This window comes from Falco rusticolus, chromosome 7 (genome assembly GCF_015220075.1).
Source record: "Falco rusticolus isolate bFalRus1 chromosome 7, bFalRus1.pri, whole genome shotgun sequence".
NCBI classification, from domain to species: Eukaryota; Metazoa; Chordata; class Aves; order Falconiformes; family Falconidae; genus Falco; species Falco rusticolus.
Window position 1 is genome coordinate 31,792,725 of NC_051193.1, and position 25,456 is coordinate 31,818,180.

Below are 25,456 nucleotides of genomic sequence, written 5' to 3' on the forward strand. Positions count from 1 at the left end.
AGTGTCTACGTTAGCCTTGTGTCTAAAGCTCATTTGCATCATATCACTTCCCAAAGCCAGCACTTCTGATCCACTAATGCTCTTTAGCATCACAGGCACCTTATCAAGCTCTGTAGCTGCAAACTCTGAAACTGCAGCACTAATAAAGGTAAGTTACTAGAGTTACAGGTTTAGTTTCAGTTTCTGTAATCCAATAGATTTTTATTGCATTTTCTTGAAAAGCTGCTTTATCTCACCAATCTTCATTTTGACCACTATAAGTGCAAAGGAGATAGTCATTAGAAAATTCCAACAGCAGCAATTCAAACAGCTTCCTCCCCTCCCTAGTCTCATTTGGGAATCTCCTACTTCCTACCAATTTTTAAGGGTCATTCCTCACTTCATTTTCACATAATCCCTAAACAACCATTATCACATCTTTTCTCAGCATGGGATAAAATATAGACTGTGCTTCATAAACAGTGGAGACCTTAAGATTACATTCTTGGTGGGACACAGCATGATAAATATTTCAGGGATGTCTTGAAATACATACAATATACATACATGGCCAGTGAAACAATCTCAAATACAAATATGTTTTGACTTATTAAAAAAAGAAAGGAAAAACACACCAAAACCTCCTCCCTGCCTCCCATGCTGGTCATTGCAGGTCAGATTGCAATTTCCTTTTTAAGGGTGGCAGAGATCTTGACCTACTTAAAGCCTGGTAGGGAACATTTTTTTGCATTGTAAATTTAATCATTCAAAAAAACGCTTTTTCCTCAAGCTTAAAAATAAACAGCAGTTGCTATTTTAGTACATTAAATCAGTTGGTGAAAATTATGCAAACTTTTTGAAGTTAAATTGTAAGAGTACATTCAATACAACTACTTTCAGAGGAAGGTATTAAATATAAATAAGGAGGGCATGTGTCAGACCTTCATTAGCTATGCTGGCATCTCAACCATTTCCTACAGATTGTAGGGAATAAAAACCCAGCCCTATGTCAGTGAAGTTGGAGGTAGCTTCACAGGTTATCAAACAGGACTCAAAGTACGCAAATTACTCACCATACCAAAGACATAACACAAACCGTTCTCTCAAAAGTTGCAGCACATTATGAACAATCTTATGATGACAGTCGTAATGCATATTCGTTCTTTTAGTATTTGTTAGTGGGAGAGACAACAAGGAGAATCAGTTGCACAGTGTGGGAGCAAGAAAAGACAGCATGTGTTAACAGAGGATCAAAGTGACAAAAGCAAAAAATAATATTTTACCAAAATAATTCTATTCTTGTTTGTGTTTATATCAGTACCTGTTATGCCACAAACCACACAAAACAGAACATCCCAGTGCAGTTACTCAGCAGTGGATGCAGACACTGGGACAAGAAACTGCAGGGCATATGTGGAGGAGGACACACAGCAGCCTCCCCACATTGCTAAGCTGATCACGATGTAATTGTTGTCAAACGATCCTAAGTCAGATAAATATCCACAAATCTGTTCTTCATTACGTGGAGTTCCTCCCAATGCATAAACACCAAACTCTGAGCACAGATTTGTTGGGCATTTGCGTGTGACTCATTACTCGTGTGTGCAAATAGCTTGGAAGAAGTATTTTTGAATGCCTGTTTAATCATAAACCCCACGTGCCACCCCCTTTAAGACAGGTCTAACTTAATCGTTTTGCAGAATATTTTTGGTCATTCCTATCTCTGCATAACGTTAACTGAAAGAAGTCATTAACATTTCCATTCACTAGTTCAGCTGTTAATATTATACAGACAACCAAAACCCACCATTGTCCATGGTTACAGTCTTCTGCTGCATGGCACCATAGCCCACTAATTAAGTAAAAAGACATTGAAAACCAGTAAGGAAATGGAAATCTGGCCCAAGATTCAAATGATCAGTTCCAGACTGATCAGTTTCAGCTTATCTGTTTTATCCAAACATCAGATGAGAAAAAATTCAACAATGCTGCAGGTTCTCTCATAAACACCACACTGCTCTATAAATTATACAGGATCTGCATGCATATTGAAAAGCAGCATTTGTTTAGGCTCACAACAGCTGTATCAAAGCCGTGTAAAGAACATTGTTCCTGATCTGAGAAACAGCGAAGACTATTTTCCTTATCCATATAAATCACACACAATAAACGCTTGATATTATCTAGTGCCACTAAAGCAATCAAATTAAAACAAATCAGAAGAGTACACTGTTGGGCACATAACTCCAGGAAAACTGAAAGCCTTTGAACATCTAATTTTATGCTTTTTGTAACGCTCCTAGCCTCATTCAAGTAATAAGCTTATGGACAATAATGAAAAGGATTTCTTCATTATCCACCACCCATCAAAAAAATAAAAAACCATCTATTTTACATGTGAATTTTTGATTCTGCAGACCAAGAAAGCAACCACCACTAGCAAATTCCACAATGACCAACAGACTGGGGGACTCAATTAAGGGGAAAAAAAAAAAAAAAAAAGGATCAGTTTTTCAGAAAGCAACAACCCCTCCAGTTGCTGACATTCTGGAGGTACCCACTGAACACTGACCACCTTTAACTTCCTTGGCCAAAGCAATCTCCATATGTGCAAAACAAAAAGTTCTCTCTACTTGAAAATGACTCTCTAAGGAGATCCCAGATTGAATTACCTACTCTCAGCATTTTATGGAATTAATTATTACTATGAATTATTGGGCTCAATTCTGCAAGCTTAATGTACAAACTGTCCTTGATGTCCAACAGGGATAACCTGGGCAAACAAGACTTCTTCCACTAGGGCTTAGTTTTTGGAATAGTTGTGTGAAATCTGAATTTTTCAGATTTGAAAGCGTGAGCTCAGCCCTGTCGCACACATTTGTTTAGGTCGTTCCTTGTGTGCTGAGGGCCATGAGTGTTCTGTAATGCGGTTATACGATAACTTTTCCCATGTAAAGGTTCACTCTCCCCTTTGAAGATAAACCTAATATTTACAAAAAATGAAGGTCCTTCTCATATTCAGTTTCACTGCTGTTACTCGTGAGTACAAGAAAGACCTTTTTGTCACAGTCCATACTTGCATGATAAAGTCCTTCAACTCATCACCAATCCCCATCATTAGCCATCTTCATTTAAACCTACACTCCTGCTACTTATTATACAATTCCAGTAAGTTCTCCAAAGTTCTCAGATCCCCATGAACTTAAGCTACTTCCTTAACTTTGCCACTTTTATCTAAAGGGCAATCCAGGCTACTTCCACCCCCTAAAACCACATGCAACATTTTGAATAGAGGTACAAGGTACTCACTCTACCGTTTATGTTTACCAGCATTTTCTCCAAAAAACATTACGATGCTACAGAAAAGTCATTATCTTACCTACTTCCACAAAGGACACAAGTCAAGTTTACTAGTCAAAAATAAAAAAAGGGATCCAAAGGAAGAGATGGCTTGTTTGTAGATACTGAAGACTGCACCCTGGCTATTGCAGTTATCAGGCACTCAACAATTAAACCCTGAAAAGAATCCAGTTACTGGCACAGACTGCAGTTCATGACTGATGGTGCCATTGTGCAACAGAAATATTTGCAAAGCAACAGCAGCTTTTTGCATTTACAGCCTATCAGTCTACCTGGGGCAGAAAACACCATACTGGGTGTTTTCCTTGGAAAACCCAGTAAAACAAGTTTGGTGACACCCACTGCAGCACAGCCTGAACCCAATGTACAAAGTTAACCGGTCTAACAAAATTCCCCAGTAAAATAACATGTTACAGTCGGTCATGAAAATCGAAGATCAGGCCACATTCCAGAGATGACTGAACCCAACATAGAAACACACACATCTCTTTCTGTACTGGTGAAGCGTAACAATTACCTGCTGCCCTACCATTATCACCTTCCCTTAGCAACCTGGTTAAGCGGGACAGGAGTGTGTCAGACAGGGTCATTAGAAATAAATAAATGTGTAAATTAACTCAGTAATCCTAGGGATGTATGTAAGACTCTCCCTTCTTTCCCCTCCTTTTCAGAGGCCTTTACATGCTACCTTATGCTCTGTCCTGTATCAGCATGACATGCTGAGTCTTCAAAACTGTTTTGTATTAAAAAATAGAATACATGACTCAGATGGTTTAAAGATGTATATGCTTACTCAAAAAATGCTCCACCCCCAAAATATCACCTTTAATAGCAATTTACATCATAGTTTCCAGAACTGCCAAGTACTTGGCTGCAAAACTTTCAAACAATGGAACTGAAGCACCTGTGAAATACTGGGTTTTCTTTAACTGCAGAAATCAGCATTATTAAACACTCCAAAGAAACTACTTTGCTGGTCGGCCCTTATGTAAATTTAATGCAACTGAATATCAAGATGATAAATTTTCACCTCTTATGTGAAAGTCCTCCCATGAAAGAAAGCATCTCTCCCCCATGAAGGGCTATTTCCTGCCAGTCAGTCTTTCTTATCTGGTTGCTGAAGACCTTGATAATACTGATTTGTGCACTCTCCCTTCTCAGGGCAGCCACCCTCAACCACATAGATACAATCACACTCAACTGCCACCCAGACTGTATATGTGGAATTAAATCTCAGTCAAATTCTCATTGGCTTTAAATGATGAAGTGTTAAAGCTGTGGGAACGTGTATAGTAGAGGCAGCATAAATGTAATGTGGTGTAATTGCATAAAGATGTGAATGCACTAATGAGATAATAGTATGTTTCGGTTCTGCTAGCTAGGCACCAATTGTCACTCTGGGCACAAAGTCAAACAGTTCAAACTGCCACCAGCACCTGCATCGTACCCCCACCTACACAGCAAACAGATGACAATGAAAGACAAACCCATGCAATTTCTGCTCAGCAGCTTTTAGCAAAGCCAAATTCAAGTGATGCTAAATTGTCCATTAAATGACCATGTCAAAAGAAGTTCGTTGGTTCTGACAATATACAATTAAGTCACTTTTTCCATCCTCAACATGCCCCTTTAAGAGGCATGTTAAAACTCAATACTTCATCATACATAAGTTAAAAATGTGTGTAAAAGCTGTAAATTGTTGCTTAGCCACTCTCAGACATAACATGTCAAAATGTGAATATGTTCAGCTCTTTTTTACTATGAAAAAGATCCTAATCCTTCAGGCAGCTACTACTGGAGAGGCAAGCTGGCTTCACAGCCCTCTGGGAATAGAAGTCTCAAGTAAGGAGTGAAAACAAAACCTCAATATTTGGTGGGCTTCAAGGAGGTCTTGGATTCAGTTCCATATACTTATTTGAACAGTCCCACAGGTATCACCAGTAAACAAAACTCTGTTCATTACAGTTTGCAAGATCAGGCCCCTCAAGACAATGGCCTACTGAAAGCAAACAAACAAAAAAACACTACATAGAAAGAAGAAAATAATAAAAAAAAAAAATCGAACGACAGATCCAGACACTTGAGAAAATACTTAGTATATGTATTGGAAAATTCCCATGTAACTGGAGATTTTGCTTTCCCTAGAGCACAATGTGGATCTAAGACTGCCCAGTGTTCCCCTTTGCAAGCAGCCCTAACAGCAAGGCCACACTTACACCAAAGTTTGGGGAAAACTCATCAGGAACTACTTTTCACTTGTTCTTTGCTACAAACACTGTCAAGTTTTTGTTCAAAAACAAAGGCTATAGAGGGTGAGGAGCTGGAATACTGCTTCTGAAAACCTTCCTAAACTTGACACAAAACTCAGCCCAACAGACTACAGCCCTGCTCTGCTCCAGTCGGCAATACAGCAACAATCTTTCCACCGCTAAAAAACCCAAAAGTTACTTTTTTCCTGTTCTGCAGCAATGACCTGTCAATTTCTGATATAGCAGAAGAAGAAGGACAAGAACTGCCTTGCTCAAAAGACTGGTCCAAGACATGAAGGCTTTCATTCCCTCTTCTGGAGTCAAAAGTGTACATATTGGGGCAAAGTACCAAAAATACAAAGGTGCCCGCTCTTGGTTGTCCTTGTGAAGATCACCCTGCTGTAAAGGTCGCAGCAGAAATGCTTCCTCTGTATTTCATAGGCTGTGTCAAGCCAGTCACTCCCAGAGCATTAAGGAAAACCGGTTACAAGACAAAAGCCTTCCTCAGCTTTGAGGAGTGTTTAAAAACGTGATGAATGCCAGTGTGTCCTAGCATGCCAGCTTGAAAATAAGTCAAGCACCTGGCCCTCAGCACAAAAGGCTGACTCACCTATATGGCATCTATTACCCTTTGAAAAGACCCCAAGTTTAGCACGCCAGGGACACAAAGTATTTTCAAGAGGCTAATGTGAGCAAGACTTTTCCTTGTCCTTCTCTCCACCTGCACACATTGCAGATCAAAGTTGTGGGATAGCTTCCAAAGACAGGGGACAAAGATGACTTGCATACATGCATATCACCCTCTGACACAGCACAAACGCTCCCTGACACCAGCCCACCTACTCTACTCCCAGGGGGAAAGAAAAACAGCATAGATATTAAGAGCTGTAAACACAATAAACTATTGCTTAAATGTATGCTCCACAAAGCTCAAATGTCAGTGTTACTCCCCATCCCACCCTGCAGCTCAAAACTGAAACAGCACTTCAGTTAGCACAAGACACTATCAACTCAGTCAGGAGACAATGGTGCTTTTTTGTTCCTGCTGTATCTTCACCTCCCCTGCCAAAATTAGTTTGCTTTTCAGACTACAGCCAATTCAAGGCTTTTTCCATTCCCCCTACCATCCAAACAGATTTTGCTTTGTATTATCTTCACTTTCATTTCTGTAAAAAAGAAAGCTAAGTAAAATGAAAACCATCACTCTTATCAAATACCATAAGGTGCAATGACCATCTTCCTCAGTAATATCTAATGCCAGCTTTTCATTCACACTGGTGACAATGCTAGAAGGTCACTGTAAACCAAACACACACACAACCACCACCCAGGCTTTGAAAGGACTATTAAAAGATCTGAATGAGAAGCAATCTGAAAACTCTTCCTACTTCAAGGAGAAAGTTGTATCCTCCCCAGCACAGTCTTTCATCAAATTGCAACACTTCCAGTAATCCACAAGTGATCCTTTTATTTTCAGGAACATGAACTTTACATAACATAAAGAGACAGTTCCTTGCAATTTGTTTAAGCTAAATCCAAATCCAAGCTATACAGCATTTGAGCAAAAGAAAAACAGAGCCTCTGCATTCTCAGGCTGTCAACTAAACCAAACATCTGAACTCCCACAGTATGCATTGGGGAAATGGTGTGGGATCATCTAAGATCAAAGATTTTTTTCTGCATGGCTGCCACACACCTACATGGCCACTGTATGCTGTAGGAATGCTACCAAGACAACACCCTCCTTCCACAGCACTGAAGCTATCAACAGACACACATACAAGTACTTAATACAGACACTTACTTATTTATTTTTGCTGGCATCACATGTGGCTACTACAAGTGCAAGGTAGCATCTAGTCCTACAGTAGCTTATCCTACTTTTAAATCTGGGCTGTCATAGTTTCCCACCCCACATTCAAGTCCTAGTACCTGTACAACAGTATATGTGCCCAGGAATAGTACAAGGAGCTAAATCAGCCGATAACTAGTCTAAAACCTGAAAATGGATCACCTCCCTGAACCAGTTCACCATTCACTGTCAAGATAAAGAGGTTAGGAACTCAAGGATGGGACAGGCATGTGACACAGGGAACCATGGAGACTCAAGTGGAAGTCAACACACATTTGTGTTTTAACCACATCACGGTTCCTCTTTTCTTCCTGTAGCCTTTATACATAACCTGTGATATCTGACATCTACATCTTCATGTACAAAGCATAAAAATACTTTAGACCAACAAGGCCAGACAAAAAGCTTGTATGCACTAGCAGCAGAGTGCAGGAAGAGTAACAACATCTTGAGCACAAGCAGTAACAATACCACTGAAAGGGCACGAACGCAGATGCTTGGCAAAGTGCAACCCTTCTGTTCATGATTCAGCTTAAAAATACATAGTCAAAACCAGCATGTGAAGGCACATGGCTACCAGAGTCTCAGAAAGAGGACCCACAGAAAAAACACACACAGAGGGGCAGCTGCACAATAGGTTTTCTCTCGTGGCAAAACAGACCTTGCTGCTGCATATCCCCATCCCTTCCCTGTACCTGCTGCCCTGGCATTGTAGCTTGCTGCCCCTCAGATGTGCCAATATAACTGTGTGAGAGACTGGATAACAAAGCATAACAGAAAAAATAATCGGGGGGGGGGCGGATAAAAGAAAAACAAAGCAAAAAACACCTCATGACCCTAAAAACCCCACTCCTTTTGAAACTCTGCTTTTTAAACCCAATTTCCTTTTCCAAGGACCAAAACCTCAGTTTTCATCTTGGTCAGTAGCACTGAGATGATCCAGTGGATTACCTGCCCAAACACCAGGTTGCACAAATCACAAGTTATTTGTGAGCTCAGTGTTGTAACACAAAGTAAAACCTCTAAAAAACTCCAAAACTATACCACAGAGCAAAGCTGAAATATAATTACCTTAACTAATGCAAATACCTTTTTCTGGAGTGCCCAACAGCTATTCATAGGATTGGCACAGTCTAAGTTTAACACTTTTCATTACAAGGCTCTCAAAAGGCTATTTTTGTTTGCTGCGGAAGCAGGTTATGTTTGAAGACGAAGGGTAGATGCGAAAGACGTTCTAACATGCCACTTATACCACACTTCAAAATTTAGAGAGCCCTGTAAAATCATCATGATTTTTCTCATCAGTAAGACAGAGGTAGCAATGCTTTTTTACATCACAGGAGAAATACATGGGCATAAAAGGTTGTATATGCAGAAACACTGAGCACTACAGAAAGGGAATATGCCTGATAATGTCTAGAAAATAACTAATCAAAATATTCCCTGAATATGGTACAAAACAGGTCCTGCAAGCTGAAAATTAGCAGTCTACATCAATAATAGCATGCTACCATATATACAGAGGAACCAAGCTAATATTGAACAAGAAATCCTTTTTCTGGAATTTTCTACCTTCTGGGTTTTAAATTCAAAAGCTACATTCCAAGCTTTGTTTTGATGTACAAGACACTCCAGGTAAAAATACTTAAGTTATCTTCAAAGAATCTGAAAAAAAATCTGCAGAAATCAAGAGTTTTATTAAGGTAGCCCCTCCAAACTTGCACAAAACAAGGCACTCTCATCATGAAATGGACTGGTATATTTATTACAATCCCCTAGTCAAAAGAGGTCAGTGCTTAAGACTGCCAAATAAAAAGATCAGATGTCACTCAGGAGAAGATGAGGAACAGCCATTTAAGACTTTTGCACCAGTAATATTTAAAGGGGGGCAGGGGGAACCCACAACACGAAACACCCTACACACAACTCCCTCATCTCAACCACCTTCAGCTTCTACTGTATAATCCAAGCTAAATATGAAAAGTGACTGCATTAGGACAAACTCCGAGTCTACTCCTATCAACTTATCTTAAATAAACTGTCTGTATGTGTTAAGTAAACTATTTCACAGAAAAACAACTGTCAGAAAAACTGATGTACAATTTTTAGAAGTAAAAATAAATAGTATGGTTTTGATCCTAAAAATAATCCTCACATGAGGAGTCTGTTTCCATGGGCTACTTACATGAGTAAGACTACAGTGGCATTCAAGCACCTGATGAACTGAGGTAGTCTTTTGAGACAACAGTCTTATTAACACTGTTCTTTCATCCACGCTGCTGTTGAACTGCTCTGCATCCCAAACAGCTAGGAAACAAGAATTTTAATTAGAAATTTGTATTTTTTAATTGGCATCATGAATTCAGTAAGTAAAGAAATCAGTATACAGTGGAAGTATCTACCACCGATACATATCTGACATGGCCCAGCATGAAATGCCTAGAACAGACTGGTACAGCAAACAAATTCATTTTCCTTCTTCAAGAGATGCCAGATCTACTTGCCCACACCAGATCTTTTCTCGTGAGGAAAGAGTTTCTGAAAGCCTTTAAAATCAGGTAAAGGAAGAATTAAGAAGGTAAAAAAGCAGCATTCTTGCTGGCACATGTGCAAGGGGCTGGGAGACCATCAGGACCAGGGATTACAACAGAGTCCTTGACTGAAGGCTGCGCTGCATTTGCTACAGCTTCCCCTGGGCAAGGGCTCAAATCGCAGCAGGGCACAGCTGATTGAGGAGACAAAAGGCAGATCACTCCTGCCCCATCCTATCTGGCTGTGTACCACCGCTCTCACCGACTCCCCACAAGCCTGTGCCAGTGGCAATCAGAGCACACTGGCAGCTCCAAGGACACCAGCACCAGAGCTGCACCTCCCAAGGGATGCCAGTCCAACAACTCTCAGTCTGCTCCAAGAGGAGACCATGAAGGTCAGGTGTTAAGTCTTGCTAAAGATTGAATAAGGTTCTGGGGCTGCTACACATACTCAAAACAGTAAGAATATCCACAGAATACTCTCAACATACAGTGTTTCATTTGTGAGGCTTCTGAAGTGTGCATAAAAAGTTGGTTAAAAATATATGTGGGAAAACAGTCTGATTAGCCCTGCTAACGTAATGCTCCAAGTAAATTAACACGAGAAAATAAGAATAATCAAAAACTACCAGGATATTAACATGTCATGCAAGTGTAGTTTTATTAAATATTAAAAAAAAAACTTCTTAACAGATGAAACAGAAAATTGCATACTGCCAAAAAAGGGGGTGGAGTGAATACTATTCTCTACATTGCCTTTTGTATTATTACAAAGGCAATACTATGTGTAGTAGACAATGTTTTCGGTTATTAAAATTTATGTTTCTATATTCAATGGCATCACATTATATGGCCTTTTTCTGCAATTAACCTCCAAAACACAAATTAAATATTAATGGATTAACGTCAATTATGATTATGAGAAACAATAAAAGGACCATAAATTAAATAATGAAGACAGAACAATAAAGTATTTTCACATGATCAAAACAATGTTTCAGTGTTAATGTTTTCTTATTTTAATTGAAAATGTAATTATGCACTCATAGGTGTTGTTATTGCATAAAATTTGGTAAACAATACCATCTTTTCAGCATTACAATTCACTCCCAGTAAGAAAGAGCCAAAACAAGCCTTGTTGCTGCCTCCAGCCAAGCCTAGCACTGCAACATTATTTCATGCTCTATAGAAACCTTCAGTTTGAGACTGTCCAGAGTGCAGTAGGATATTTTCACAGTTATTCCTAGACTATTTCCATCTCCTGTAATTAATTATACACAATTCTATATTTTGTTCAGAATTACCAGCTCTCCCACACATCCAAAAATATTTTCCCACTATTGTACATTTTTAACTAAGGAGCTAACTTAACTAAGGCTTGCTAAGAATTAAAAAACTCCATGAAATAGAAATACTCAAATATGACACTGACAACAACCTCATTGCTTTAGGGTCATTGTTGAGGCGGTTTTTGTGATATTTTTATGAAAAAATAAAAATAAGGGTCTGAGAAAACTTTTTTAACAAACTACCAAAAAGCAGATTTAAATAGCAGCTGCTTGATGCTCAGATGTACAACTCTTCCTGTGCTTTACCACACTGGTCACCAATGACTACTTTATGAATTGTAAATGACATGGGACACGCTGTTCACAAACAAATCAGATTTATGGTTATATTCAGTTGTTCCTGTTACCTGAAATTAGAATTAGAAGCTCATTAAATATGAATATGTTTCAGAGAATGTAGAGGCACAGCATTATATTGATGAAAGCTTCATTAAATTTTCAATGATATAGCTGCTTCTATATTTGTGAAGGAAGGACACAGAGTAGAAAAAAGTTGGGGCAATTCTCCTTCAGGCAATTTTGCATCTTTCTACTACCCTAAAATACATATGGATTTTAAAATGAAATGTTGGACTAATTAGGTGTAAGAGAAAGCAGTTGTGGTCCATTATGTTCAATGAATGACTACTTTCAGATCAGCACTTGTATTGTATACATTTGCCAATTATACAAGAGAGGAATTGGAAGAAAGTTAGAAAACAGGTTTGAATGATCAAGCTCATATAAAATACAGACTCTGTATGGGTTCTGAACTCACTTAATGGCAGAGTCATCTTCAAAATATTCACTTAAGAAGATGTAACAAGAGTATTGGAAATGAAGTCTTACCTAGCAAATAATAGACATAACCTCTTGTGCAAGTAGAAACGTAAAACAACCAAAGTCACACAGTAATACAGTCTTATTTTTACTACAGAGACTGAAACCAAGAAAAAGACCTGTGACAGAAAATAAATAAACTAGACACTGTTCAATTAGATCTCCAGCGTTACCAGCAAGTCAGACAACTAAAATCTCCATACATAAAACACCCATAACCAAGCTATATGAAAGAACGCAGAATCAAAAATGCAGAAGTGAAAATTCAAGTGGTCTGATCCCTCTTGTGGTCATGCACTACAGTATAAATTTATTATATCTCCACATTACGTTAGCCCAGTTTCCTTTGGAAAAAAAGGGTTATGCAATCAGGCAGTTACTCAGCTCCTCCCCATCCACTCCCTCGATATCCATTACCTTATGTCAACTAAGTCAGGCAGCAGGATAGAGGCCTCAGTGTCATGTTATTCCTCTAACAAGCCTGCACAATATATGGCCCAGGCATTACATGTTTTCCTTACAGTTAACGTGCACAGCCTGCCAGGAACAGAGATGTAGGGCTGCTCTTTCCAGCTTGTTAGGATTGCCACCTCTTTCAGCCCTCCGGATAGGCAATGCTCCACTAACGTGCATGCAGACAATGCTGGTTTCTCCTCAGACCTTGTTTATTCTGCCCTGTTCAAATCCTGCTTCGACACATTGACTTTTTCTTTTCCACCTCTAGTTTTCTTTGGCATGCATAGTCAGCATTAAATAACTGACCTTCTCAAAACCACCATGAGGTAGTATTATCCCCACATTACCAGATAAGGAAATTAAGCCACAGTAATTAATGCTTGAAGCATGCCCAAATTTCACATTCCTGATTTGAGAGTTGATTAGCATTAGTGCTATATAGGATTTCCTCTGCTCAAAGCACAGCTCCCAGCGAGCGCAGGAGCAGTTGCACACAGGCTGTGCTTCAGGGCAGTCCAAGGGGCACAGCTGGAGCCCCTGTGAAATGCCAGGCTCCAGGAACTCAGCCAACTCCACCCCAGGGCTCTGTAAAGTAACTCAAACACCTCGGGTGCTGCTCCAGCCCAATGAGGGAAGGCCAAATACCAGAACGCCAACCCCTTCTGCACCCTTCCTTCTTCCCCTGACCAAGACTTTTGGATCCAGACACAGACTCCTTGCCCAGCTAATTTCCATTTAGACACCTACACCCCTTCACCCCACGTGCAAGCACACAGACATGTGCACGCACCATCCTTACCTCTGCTCTTCCCATAGCCGCCAGCTCCCCATGCATTCATCCTTCTAGAACCTCACAACTTCCTCCGGTTCTTTAGCTCCAGTTTCTCCTCAGTCTTCCCAGGTGGTCCTAAACCCTCCTCTAGCCCAGGCATCACCCCTCCTCCCAAGTCCTCACATAGTTATACCCCTCCCTCTAAGCAAGCCCCCCTCATGATTTTTACTGCCACACAGTTAAGACTGGGAGTCAGCCTCCCCTTTCAACACCCTTACAGCATAACAGAGTTTCCCAAAAAGCCACGAGATGTTTCCCACTCACATGTTCCTTGCAAAAGAGAAGGCTCCTTTGCAAAAGCTGTCAGCTAGCAGCAAAGGTTCCCACACAGACTCCATGCAATTTGAGTTCCCTAACCTCACCACAAGAAATAAACCTCCATGGGGCTGTTCCACTCATACACCATTGAGATACTGCCCATGTGGAGACAGCTAAGTGTGGCCACGTCTGCTGTTCTGTCCTGTATTACCTTTCCCCAAAACCAGGGATTTGTTTAGCAAAATTTTAGCCCAGGGTTTGTTGCAAAAGTGGAAACAAAAGGGTTCAAACAAACACAGTAATTCTAGATCAAGCTCAACAGACAAGTATCTCTCCAGCTCCTCAATTCCTGCAAGTCTGCTCAGCTGATGACATTCACAGCAACAGCAACTCATCCTGCCACTGCTCTCAGTTCTGTTAACCACTCTCCCCCCCTTACAGAATACAACCATATCCCAAAACTAAAGATAACTTTTCATTTTTTTCCAGGAAAAAGGGGATCTCGGGCATTTAAAGGCAGCCTCCCTCCTCCAGTTCACAGTACATCAGTCACAGGCCTATCAAACTACACAACTGCCATCAACAGTCCTCCCTGACACCATCCAAGGTGTGTAAGGACTACTTTTTTTAGTCTTTTTAAGCCTACAGACAGCTACTCCCAAAAGAATCTGAACAATTCTATTCACACAGGGCTATTCGTATACTCACACTAAAGACTATCTAGTTGTTAGTTACCCCTACAAATTGTTCAGCTCCTAATCCCCACAAAGGTAACTATTTTTTATTTACAGAAGACACACAACACATTGCAAGTAAGGATGACAAAGACACTAAATGAGAGTCTGCCTGCACTTGTCTGGGACCAGAGGTCATCCTTCTTCACCCCAGCTCTGCTAACGGCTCTTACGACACATTTAACCCCAGTGCCAAACCTTCCTGCCCAATTAGACCCAGCACTTCCCATTCCAGCTCAGCAGTCTGGAGGTGTCAACATTAGCCAAACCACTCCCTTGCCTTTTGCTGTCTAGGAACACCAGTCCTTCTTCGCCACCCAAACTGACAGCCTAGCTGCCTGGCTTGGCATTAATAAAAAAATGGAGACACGAATATTCTTAGGGCTTTGGAACTTCTACCTCAACACTGCTTCTTAAAAAACCAAACACACAACACAAACAAAAAAACACCTGTTTCTCACTCTGCCCCATCCCCATTATTTCCTAACTCTCTGCAGAAACACTGTCTTCCTCTATAATGTTGAAGAAGTTGTCATGCTCTCATTAAGTCCAGGGTTCTGCAAATGCTTAGATATAGAATTTAACCTGAGTGCCAATCATTGTGGCAGGACTGTGGGAACAGCAAGAATCATTATCTACATGTTTCCCAATTTGGAGCCAAAATATTTATCAGATCAGATGAATTTGCTCATTGTTCCTTTGTGGCACAGGCATCTTGTTCTCACCTCTCTGAACTTAGCTGTATTCCACTGGAAAAAGACTGCAAGAATTCCCAAAAAATTCTCTCTCCCCCAATAAGTGTTATACTCAAAGGAAGAACAACTTAGAATATAATTTTCAAGTATCAAAAAATGTTCTTGGCTACAACAATTACAGTCTAATTTTGTCATATACCGGAGCAATTCCTAAGGTCTCTGCTCAGATCTGGTCTGGTAAAATGTAATTCTTGCAAAAATTTTGAAAAAGAAAAACCAAGTAGATGTCATTACAAAATTCAATTCACCCTAAGGACTACTACTTATGATTTTTACTACAGCCAGAGTGGCCTTTCCGTGAAGAAACATCCACTGTTTCCTGTATATCATCACACCAAAAAGGGAACCAGCAACATGAAACTTAGGCATTCACAACACAAGCTCAGCACCCTGCCTGTCCCATACCCTGTTACTATCAGGGAAGACATTTTTTCTTTATTTCTTAATTTCCTAACTAGATCTGAACACTGGATATGTTGCTGAACTAGCTTTTCTTCAAACATCGCTTTCAGTTGTCCCGGGGAAAAAAAAAACCAATCCTTCCTCCAACAAAAAGCACACACACAAATGCAACTCCTGAGTACGCCAGGAGGGACCTTTCAGATCTGCTCTACTGTGAATTTACAATTACTGAGACATGCTTTTTTAAATTACTCACGAATATATTTGCTTAATTTCATAAATATTAAATCTATGCATATGGCTTATTAACATTTGACAGCTAATGCAACCACACAGAAGCAAGTCAAATGTCCTTCTTCCTCACAAACCCACAGAATTGTTGGCTTGAATTATAATGCAGTAGATGCAATTAAAAGAAAAAAGAAAAAGCTGTCTAATATCAAATTGTTTAAAATGTTGTGTTTGCCATCTTTTTGAGAAACGCTTATTTTAACCATAGAGATCTACCACACCTGTGTTAGACCGTTACCATACTGAACATTTACCATACTCAACCTTACCGTGGTAAGCATTTAGCCAACAAAAAGGGTCGAGCATGTTTGAAGCTGGACACCCAAACCCATTAGCCATCTGCAGGATCCCAGGCTGCAGACTTAGCCAGACTGAATTTTCAGAATCAAAGAAGATTTTACTTTTCAATTTACTCGTTGGAGACCCAGGATACAAGCAATAGCTTTCCTTTTGCCAAAGTCACATCTCACAAGCAGAACTGCAACTTAAATTTCCAAAATGTACTTAATAGAAATGAAGAATAGAGCTCTGCAAGCTTTGCTGAGCAGACATGCCAACTGATAGCTCAGAGAAAGACTTTCTAAATATGTCAGTTTTAAACCAAAAGAATAATGTAACTGAAACATTAACACCACTTCTGATCCTCAGAAGTATTAAGACCATGATTCAGAGCCAAATTTAAAAGAAAATATTCACTGTCAAAACTAGATGGCAGAAGGAAATAACCTCTTGGGCATTTCAGCAGTGATTTAATCACCTCCCATGACTAACTCGGAGAGACTTTGGAAGAGTAATGGGATGGAACGGAGTCCAAAGAGCATCTAATCCCAATTAATAAAAACAGGAATAACTCCAAAAAGACACAGAAGAAAGATGACCTAGATTTTTATTCCCTAAGAAGTCAGGAAAAAGCTTTCTTTCTGAGAGAATACATTCCACTTTTAAAAAGTTTCTCACTTTGAGGATGCAGACAGACTATGATTGTGCAACTATTTCAAATAAGCACCAGTTAATCTAACCTCCCATGGCAGAACTGACAAACGTGACTAAAAACCTCCCTGGCGTGTCTCCCATCTCCCCCAGAAGAAACGAAGAGAATTCTCTTGAGATGTAAATTGTTGGGAATTAAATACATTACAGAGTTTTCATTACTTATCTCCCCAAAGCAAAGTAGGCATTTTTAGGACCACACAAAGTTCCTGTTCTGGTTGAGATTTTTAGCTATATGTAGTCCCAATCTGCTTTAGTCCACCAAGAGTACTTATGCTTTTCATCCAAGTAAGGATCTCCCACCCAGGAATCTAATTTGAGATGTGATATGGCAAGAGCAGCAAGAAAACAAGCCTAAGAGACAAAACAGAGCACTTTCTCTCTCAGACAAGCCAGCTTTTTAAGCATGCAGCTTCACAAAATGGTGCAAGCTAAATTACCATTATGCTATAGGAAGGTTCTTCCTTCAACCCTATTCCTACCTTACTTGTGGACACATGCTCCTACAGACTACCCTGCACCATCTCTGATGCCTGTCTAACCATTCACAAGCCACTTCAACTCACTAGACCTGTACAAACACCACCACAATAACCTGAAAAAAAAAGTTTATTTTCTGCTAGGTTAGCAAGCTAGATCAGCTCCTGCAAGGGTCCAGTAAGTACCAGAGGCTGGTGGCTCTTTCCTTGTGCCTGCTGCCTGTTCACAAGTTCTGCATCTACATGCAGATTTCTATAGTTCAACCAGCACTACTCATACCATCTACACTCACGAGCTCGCATACCACTTTTGTATTAAAAGAAAACTGGTGCCCTAAAAATCATATACACCACAGCCAACCTTTACATTCCAAATGACAGCCCTGACTACAGTATCATTGTGCTTGTATACCTTGCATGTAAGATACTTTCTTTAGGAAAAAAAGCTTGCCAAATAAAATTAAATATGTATTTAAGCACCTAATTCCCACATGCTCAAGGTAAAAGTTACAGGTCTGACAGATCCTCACTGCCTACCTCTAGTTAGACTTCTTCACTCAAACTCACTTGGCTGAAATACAATTTTACGCTATTTTCCACAGTCTCCAGGGCTTCCCCCCCCATCTTAGAAGAAAGGCATTTTCTTGAACCACACTGCAGAGAAGAATGCAGCAGGAAGCCAAGCAATCCTTTAACTTGGAAGGAGTTTAAACAAGAAGATTCTGAACTTTTTTCCAACAACTCCAGCCCCACACATTGGCATGAAACCCCTCTCCCCCCTATTCACCAGGGATGTTCCTACTTCCAACTCCTGGGGAATTTGACAGCCGCAAAACTCCAAATGCTCCTAACATTAAAATAAATATACAAATAATGAAACCTCCGTTTCTTCATTTTAGCAGCCGTTGGCACTGCAATTAATGTTCTCGGAGGATGCACTTACCCCCTAATGAATCCCTGGAACAGTCATAACAGGGTGCAGGGCAGATTACAGAATCCCCACAACACAACTCGGTAAATTGATGTCTCCCCTGAGCAACACAAAGCCGGGCCTAGAGATAGTAAGCATTGGTGTTTTTGCTGTCTTCATTTGGAAACCTTATTAACAAATTAAACGAGAAATAAACACATGTCCCTCTGGGAAAACAAAGGAAAAAAAGACATTTTAATAAGAAGTCTGGACACCTTTCCGTTAAGTCTCTCTCAGACAGGAAAAAGGCACCAGAAAAGCTTCTAACAGAGCAAGTTCATTAACTACCATATAAGATTGCAGAAAACTGAAAAATACTACACTGGCAGCAGCTGAAATCAAGCCTATCAGTTTCTGCAGAGGCTGTGCTGGTACCTGTGCCCCTGTCTCCCAGAGATGTCAAGCATGGGAAAGACACTTCGCAGAGACAGCACAACAGCTGGTACGACACTGGGGAGGAAAGCGAGTTTCTTTCCTTTCGTTGGTCTGTAGACACCCACATTTCCTCTCTACAAGTCAGGATAGGTCACAGGTAGCTGGAGCAGCAAGACTGGCTCCTAAAGAGAGCTTTACGTACCAGTTTCCCCCCTCCTCCCTATAGTGGGCAGTGGGACAACAAAGCTAAACCAGCAGCCCCAATTAACTACTTTTTTTACCTAAGACTTTTGTGTCTGATTGTTGGAGACCATATGGTCCAAGTTTACAGCCAACAGTAAATCTCTTTACCCAGTCCTGTTTGCAGTAACAACCTTAACATTCTTTTAATGCAGCTTTTGGTGGATGCATTTCCTTTCCTCTTTATGTAAGTAAATCAGTGGGATATGCTTAACCTGCCTCCTAAAACTCAACACAGGCAATGAAATCCAGGCAGGCAGAGTAAAAGATAATTCATGGTCTCAAATGAAGCCAGGTGGATTACAACTCCATTGGCAAGCACACACCCAGCATCTGTACGCTCAGAAAAGACATTAGGAACCTCCTGAATAATCAAACATGGTCATGCACACACAAAGGTTTTTGAATACAATCCTTGATAGTGAACTTTTAAAAGAAGGCAAAACCATCAGTGCACCTTACAAACTTGCAGAACTTTAATCAAGCATTGCTCCATAATCAGACACACTTTCCCCTGCACAAAAGCATCTCTAAAGCCAAGTATCTGATGCCTTGAACCTCTGTTATACTTAAGAAAATAAACTTTAAAAGACATTCATTTTTCTTGAACTGAGCATTTCCATACTAAGTCTCATCCTAGAACAACTTTTAACTGCTAATTTATCATTCTCCCTTCCAGTGACAGGGAAGATTTATAGTGGAAAAGGCCTATTTAACATTACTCTAATGCCAAAAACACATGGTATTACACTTTTGGTGATACTGGTTGAGAAGCAATAACCAAGGAAAACAAAATCCTAAGAAATAACCCCCCCAAAAAAACCCATTGCCATAACTGTAAGTAAGGCTTGGCTTAGTTCCGTTGGAATAAACTGCAACGGAAGCCCAACTTGAAGGATGTTTACAGTCAAGACACACTGTCCAATTTCACTCTCGCACTCATCTGCCTGTACCTTATCTCCACCACGGCACCACTGTGCTTATCAGCACATGAACCCTGTCCTGCCACAAGTGGCCACGAACACATTACAGAGCCCCACTGACCACAGGGAAACTGAGCATGGCAAACATGCAGCATGAGGAGAAAGTCACTGTGAGTTCTTCTAACATAGGGTCAAGCACACTGACACAGGTAAAGGACAAGGGAGGAGAAATGCTATCTGCATAAGTTGGTGCTAAGATCCAGACAAAACGTGTTGGCAGGAATAAGGTCACACTAAGAGAGAGATGGGAGCCCAGGACAGGCACTCTAACACATAGTATCTACCCCAGATGAGAGATTTAAGTGGGGAAGGGGAGAAGAAAGAACAGCCAAATCTCCAAAGCACAGGACTTCACAGCAAGGGGAACCCTCACTGCAGGCCTCTGTCAGAGAAGAAGGAACAAACAGGCCACACGTTGCCCAACAAACTGTCAAATACTTTGGGATTAACTTTGTTTATATAGGAGACTAGAAGAAAAAGGAACCAAAACAACAATAAAAAAGGCTCTTCTAGTTTCATTCTAATCAAAGGGGAAGAACCAGCTAAGAACATGAAAGTTGAAACAACTCGGCTGACAAAAAGCATAAGAAGGCAACTCTTGCAATCCTTCAGAAGGGCAAAACAGTGCTACAAAATAAAGAAAATGAACTAGCAGTAAAACCACAAGCTATCTGAAACCCAGGAGGAAGATCTGAAGCTTACCAACAAATCATCTCCGCTACAGTATAGGCTCTTTAATGATTTGAGTTTCAAAAGATTTTGCACAATCAAATCACTGAAGGTCACTTAATAAACTGAACAGCACAGTTAACAAAACGGGAAAGATCAAAGCATTAGGAAAGAAACTACTGAGAGGCAACACTGAAGGTAACATGAAAATATTCCTTCAGAAGGTCTGCAGTGAAAGAGTGAGCCGTTAAAAAGGAGCACATCGACCCACTATTCAACGAGAAGGAAAAATCTCTAACAGATGATGCCAAAATACCTGGGACATTTTCTGTATTGATCTTCATTCACTAAAATGTATTACCTGGCTAACGTAACTCATACCAGAGCAAAAGGAGCAAGAACGCAAGCTAGAACTGGGAAACACATTAGAGCAACTGCTCCAAACCTCCCAAGGCAACAAAGACAAGACTCTGAATTTCCCATGCGTATTTGTTGGCAAACTTCAAACAGAAAGCATGATAAAGGCAATATGCTTCTGCAAACAACCTAATAAGCTTCCATAAACCTATGGACTATATTGAGGGGTTACAGCATTAAAAGAGTACTTCAAGGTTGTCGAATCTGGTAGACATATATTTACCCTTTGAAAACTGACAAACGCAGTCCTCAACAATCATCTCTGCTCTCTGCATTATGTTTCAACAGCCTGAAGAAGGGCAAAAGCACCTGCCTCTAAAGAACAAGAAACCAAATACACAGGGAAACATGGACCAGCCAGGGTTACCAACAGATCCTGGGAAGATGCTGAAATAATCAAACAACCTGCGTATTTCAGATAATGAAACGTTAAGATTCAACACAAAATTTTTTAAGAACAAATCTTATCAAGCAAATACCATTTCTTCCAATGACACTGTAACAACATAGGTAGAAAAACCGCAACTAAAGGCAATATCGTTTTGGTTTAACTGGACTTTTGACACTCTTAAACTGACAGCCATATAACCTAAACGAATGCAGTACATGCTGAAGTACTGAGAGATGACTAGAAACCCATACCCAGAGATAAGTTATCATTATGTCAGTCAGAGAGAAAATAGGTACTGAGCCCATTCACACAGCTCTAATCTTTTAGCATTCTCCACTGCTACAAAAGGTAACTTGGGGTGGGAAGGCTATTTAGCAAGGAACCTATTGCAGGCAAGCCTGTATTTTGCTGTGCTTTACTTTAATTTCTTATGGTCACAAGCAATAACTCTGAAGATCTCCCAGACCTCTTGGAAAATATCAGGACAGAAAGAAAGGTCATTTTCTTAAGTTAACAGAGGAAAATCTGGGACAGTCACAAGCACTTTAATGGAGGGACTCAGAATCCAAAGTCACTTGAAGCAAGTGCAAAAGTCACTTGAAATATGTTGTTTGACAGAGCAAAAAGGTAAGAATAATCAGCTGCATAACACAACACAGAAGGCAAGGTTAAATACTGTTCTGCCCAGAGATATGTTGAGTGGTAAAGCGCTAAAGAATCTGGGGCTTATGCAGAACATAAATCACACATATCACTGAAAAAAGATAAATAAATATGCAGAGACTCATTGTCCTATTAAGATATACAAAATGCAAGTATCATATGAAAAGAACACAAAGTAATTTTGGCTCTGCCTGTTGTACTAAGGACTCAGATAGAGCACCGTGTCCAGTTCCAGTGTTCCAGAAAAATGCAAACCAAGTGGAAAAAGCCTCAAGAAAAGCAGTGAGAATAGCCCACAGATGTAAGAAAAAAAAATTTTAAAAAATAATAAAAAAAAACCACTGAAGAGATGAGACTGAAGGAATGGGATTTCTTAAGTGTGGAAAATACCAAAGAGAAAGCCCCCAAAACATGCGACACATTCCTACAGAAGAGGTGTAACAGAGTTCACAAGGTGTATAAAATGCACAAATAGAATTCTTAAATGCTTAAATTATATCAAATAAATTGGATTTGAAATTAGAAGAAGTATTTTCAATGGCAAGAACAGCAAACTATTGGAATAGATTGCCTAAGAAGGGTAAATCTCCATCAGAAACTTATATTAGCTCACTTGCTTTGAGAGTTAAACATTCTTTCCTCATGCCTGAAACACGGTGAATTTATGGAAGAACAAATATCAATTACCTCCCCTTTTTCCCCTCATACTTCATTCACAGGTACCTCATCTGAGCTTCCAGCTTCTAGATCAGTTATTATGACAATTTATTAACCATTACTAAAAAATTACTTCCACCATTAAGGCTTTGTAACATCATATGGAAATAATGATAAAAACATAACCTTTAAAGGAATTATTGGAATGATATTACAGTGGAAAAGTGACCCCACTTGAACCACATCAAGACTGAGTCCTTAATTACAACAAAAACAAAGAAATCCAGAGATCCTACGCACACAGTGACTTCAACTTTACCCTCACTACACATACACTTTAAAACAGCGGTGCCCAGCTGCATAGACACACTTTGCTGGGAAGGTAAAGGAGGGGCTAACAGACCTTGCTGGGTCCAGGTAAGGTCAGACTGGGTGGGCCTGCATAGGCCTCTCCTGGCAAGCACCCTGCAGAGATACCCGGCTGGCTCAACCCTGGGCCATGCAGAATGCAGGCTACTGATCTGGCCTTGGATAAAATGCTTGGCAAATGCAGAAGTGCAAACAACAAGAGCTGGGGGAAGCAGAGGCAGTCCTTGGGCAACTGGCAAGGAACAAGGAAAGCAAGACAAGACCCCAAATACGGTGTCAGCAGCTGGACCCAGTAAAGCGTGAAACATGACTAGTTTTCTTATGCAAAGCTCAGCTACAAAAAGAACCCACTGAAAACCAAAGCAGGAGAGCAAACTGAAACATGCTGTCCTCTGCTGGAAGTGGCTCTGGAGGAGCTTGAAAGCAAAAGGTCATCTAGACCACTAGCCCTTCGATCTTCCTTGAAATAGAAGATAGAAGCATCATTTTAAAGCTGCACAGCCTTGGCTGAATGTGGCTGTTACCTTCTGAACTCCAACTAATGCTGCACTTCTACACAGCCAGCATCACTGTCACCAATGGGGCACTCCTGATACCACCACCCTCTCCTATACCACCACTACCAGGAGATCATCTGCTGCTTTCCCACACCTTCCCTCGTAGCAACGCAAGTCAGGCAACTGGATGAAAACTAACATTTTTTTCTAAGGAAATAACTTAAAATCCTTTGTTGCAACCCAGTTCATTCTGCTTTGCTTGCAGTACTATATCAAGTTAAGAAAAGCTTTTGGGCTGCATCTTTTGAATGTAATTCACATGTAGTTTGAAAATATAAATAGCTCAATACACACATCACCAGAAAGATGAAAAGACACAAAAAACAAACAAAACAACTGAAAAACCAGAAAGGGCTACTACTGCAGTATGAGGCTTCTAAAATGTGTGCCCAGAAAGAATTTAGTCTTGAAAACTTGCACACTGAAGACATCCAGATCTGAAAGTGAATGAGTTCAGACTACATATGACTTAAATCAGCTAAAGCCAGTGGTGGGAATTATTTAACCTTTCAACCTTGGGGAAAAAGAAAAAAAACCATGACTCTTGCTGCAAAAAAATACCGAATGAGTAAACAACACAATCACCACAGGTTCACGAGAGGATTTTCCAACATTGAAACCAGCATCAAGCCTTCAGGCAAAGCATTCCTCATTCAGGAGGATTAACACGACAAAAAACCAAAAGAAACCAGGTGGGGCTCTTTCCTTAATTATCCAAGCACAGTATTAAATAGAAACAATAAGTGTTTAAATTGATGAACGCGTATCTTTCTCCACGTTCCGCGTTTCATACCCGAGGCCTCACACCCCTTCGAGGCAGGAGCCGGTGACCAGCCCCACAGCCGGGCCCCGTGTGCTCCCCGCGAGCGTTTCGCTCCGGAGCAGCGGCCGCCAGCAGTGCTTCAGCCGCGCACCGCGACCCAGCCCCCGGCCCCTAGCGGAACGGCCGGCTGCAGCGCTGCCGCCGGGAGAGGCCAACGGGGGCACAGGGCGGCCCGCAGCCGCCTCGCAAACGCCCGCACGGGACTGGCGGGGCCGGGCGAGTGACCGCTCCCCTCAGGCCCCGCCGCCCGGTCCCCCTCGCTGAGGAGCAGCCCCAGGCCGGGGCGCCTCTCCCCTCACCGCGTCCGTTCCCCCCGGCCCCCCTCAGGGCGCGGCGGCGGCCCCACTCACAGCGTGTGCCCGCAGACGTTGACCATCAGCTTCAAGGAGGGGTTGCGGTACTTAGTGGTCTTGCACCGCGGGCAGCCCTGGTCATCCATGGCCGCCGCCTCCCCCTCCCTCTCTCCTTCCCTCCGCGCCTTCCGCCTTCCGCCGCGCGGTGCCCCCGCCAAAGGGGCCCGTCGGCACCGCCTGCCGCCCTGCTCGTTCCGCCCGCCGCGGGGGCCCGGCCCGGCTCGCTCCGCACCCCTCCCGGCCTCGAGCACTATCAGGCAGGGCCAGCCGGCGGCGGCGAGGGCCACGGCGGCCGGGCCCAGCAGGTACGAGCCGCCCCGGGCAGCACCTGCCTGGCGCCGGGGCGCGAAGGGGGGCAGGCCGGGCCGGCCCGAGAGCTCCGGTTGTAACGGGGGGGGGCGGGGGGCGCTCCCGCCTAATGAATAATCAACAGGAGGCCGCTGCGGGGCGGTAGCTCCCTGGCGGGGCTCCCCTCAGCCCTGCTGCCGGCCCGGCCGAAACGCCGTACCTCACCGCGGGTAACTACCGCGGCGGCGCCTCGCACCCTCAGAGTTTTCATTCTTCGCAGCCCAGCGCCCTCCCGGCCCGGGGAAAGACGCTCGGCGGCGGCGCAGGTGAGGGGAGCCGCCGCCCACGGGGGCGTCCCTGTGGTG

At 41.7% G+C, this 25,456-nt stretch overlaps 1 protein-coding gene across 8 annotated transcripts in view; it reads right to left on the reverse strand.

The window, feature by feature from the left end:
* The window catches only part of MNAT1 (MNAT1 component of CDK activating kinase), a 125,341-nt gene that overhangs the window by 99,377 nt on the left and 508 nt on the right, over positions 1–25,456 (reverse strand). For 4 of the 8 annotated variants that reach the window (XR_005105321.1, XM_037394697.1, XM_037394696.1 and 1 more), the window contains exon 1: positions 24,801–24,954. The exons of 1 other annotated variant lie outside the window; for it this stretch is intronic. Coding sequence is in view for 4 of the 7 variants with exons in the window: in XM_037394697.1 (XP_037250594.1) it covers positions 24,801–24,889 (89 nt within the window). In the remaining 3 variants the exon portion in view is untranslated. Of the gene's footprint in view, positions 1–24,800; positions 24,956–25,456 lie in introns of those variants that run through there. 3 more of the 8 variants (XR_005105320.1, XM_037394693.1, XR_005105322.1) reach the window with 2 other exon arrangements.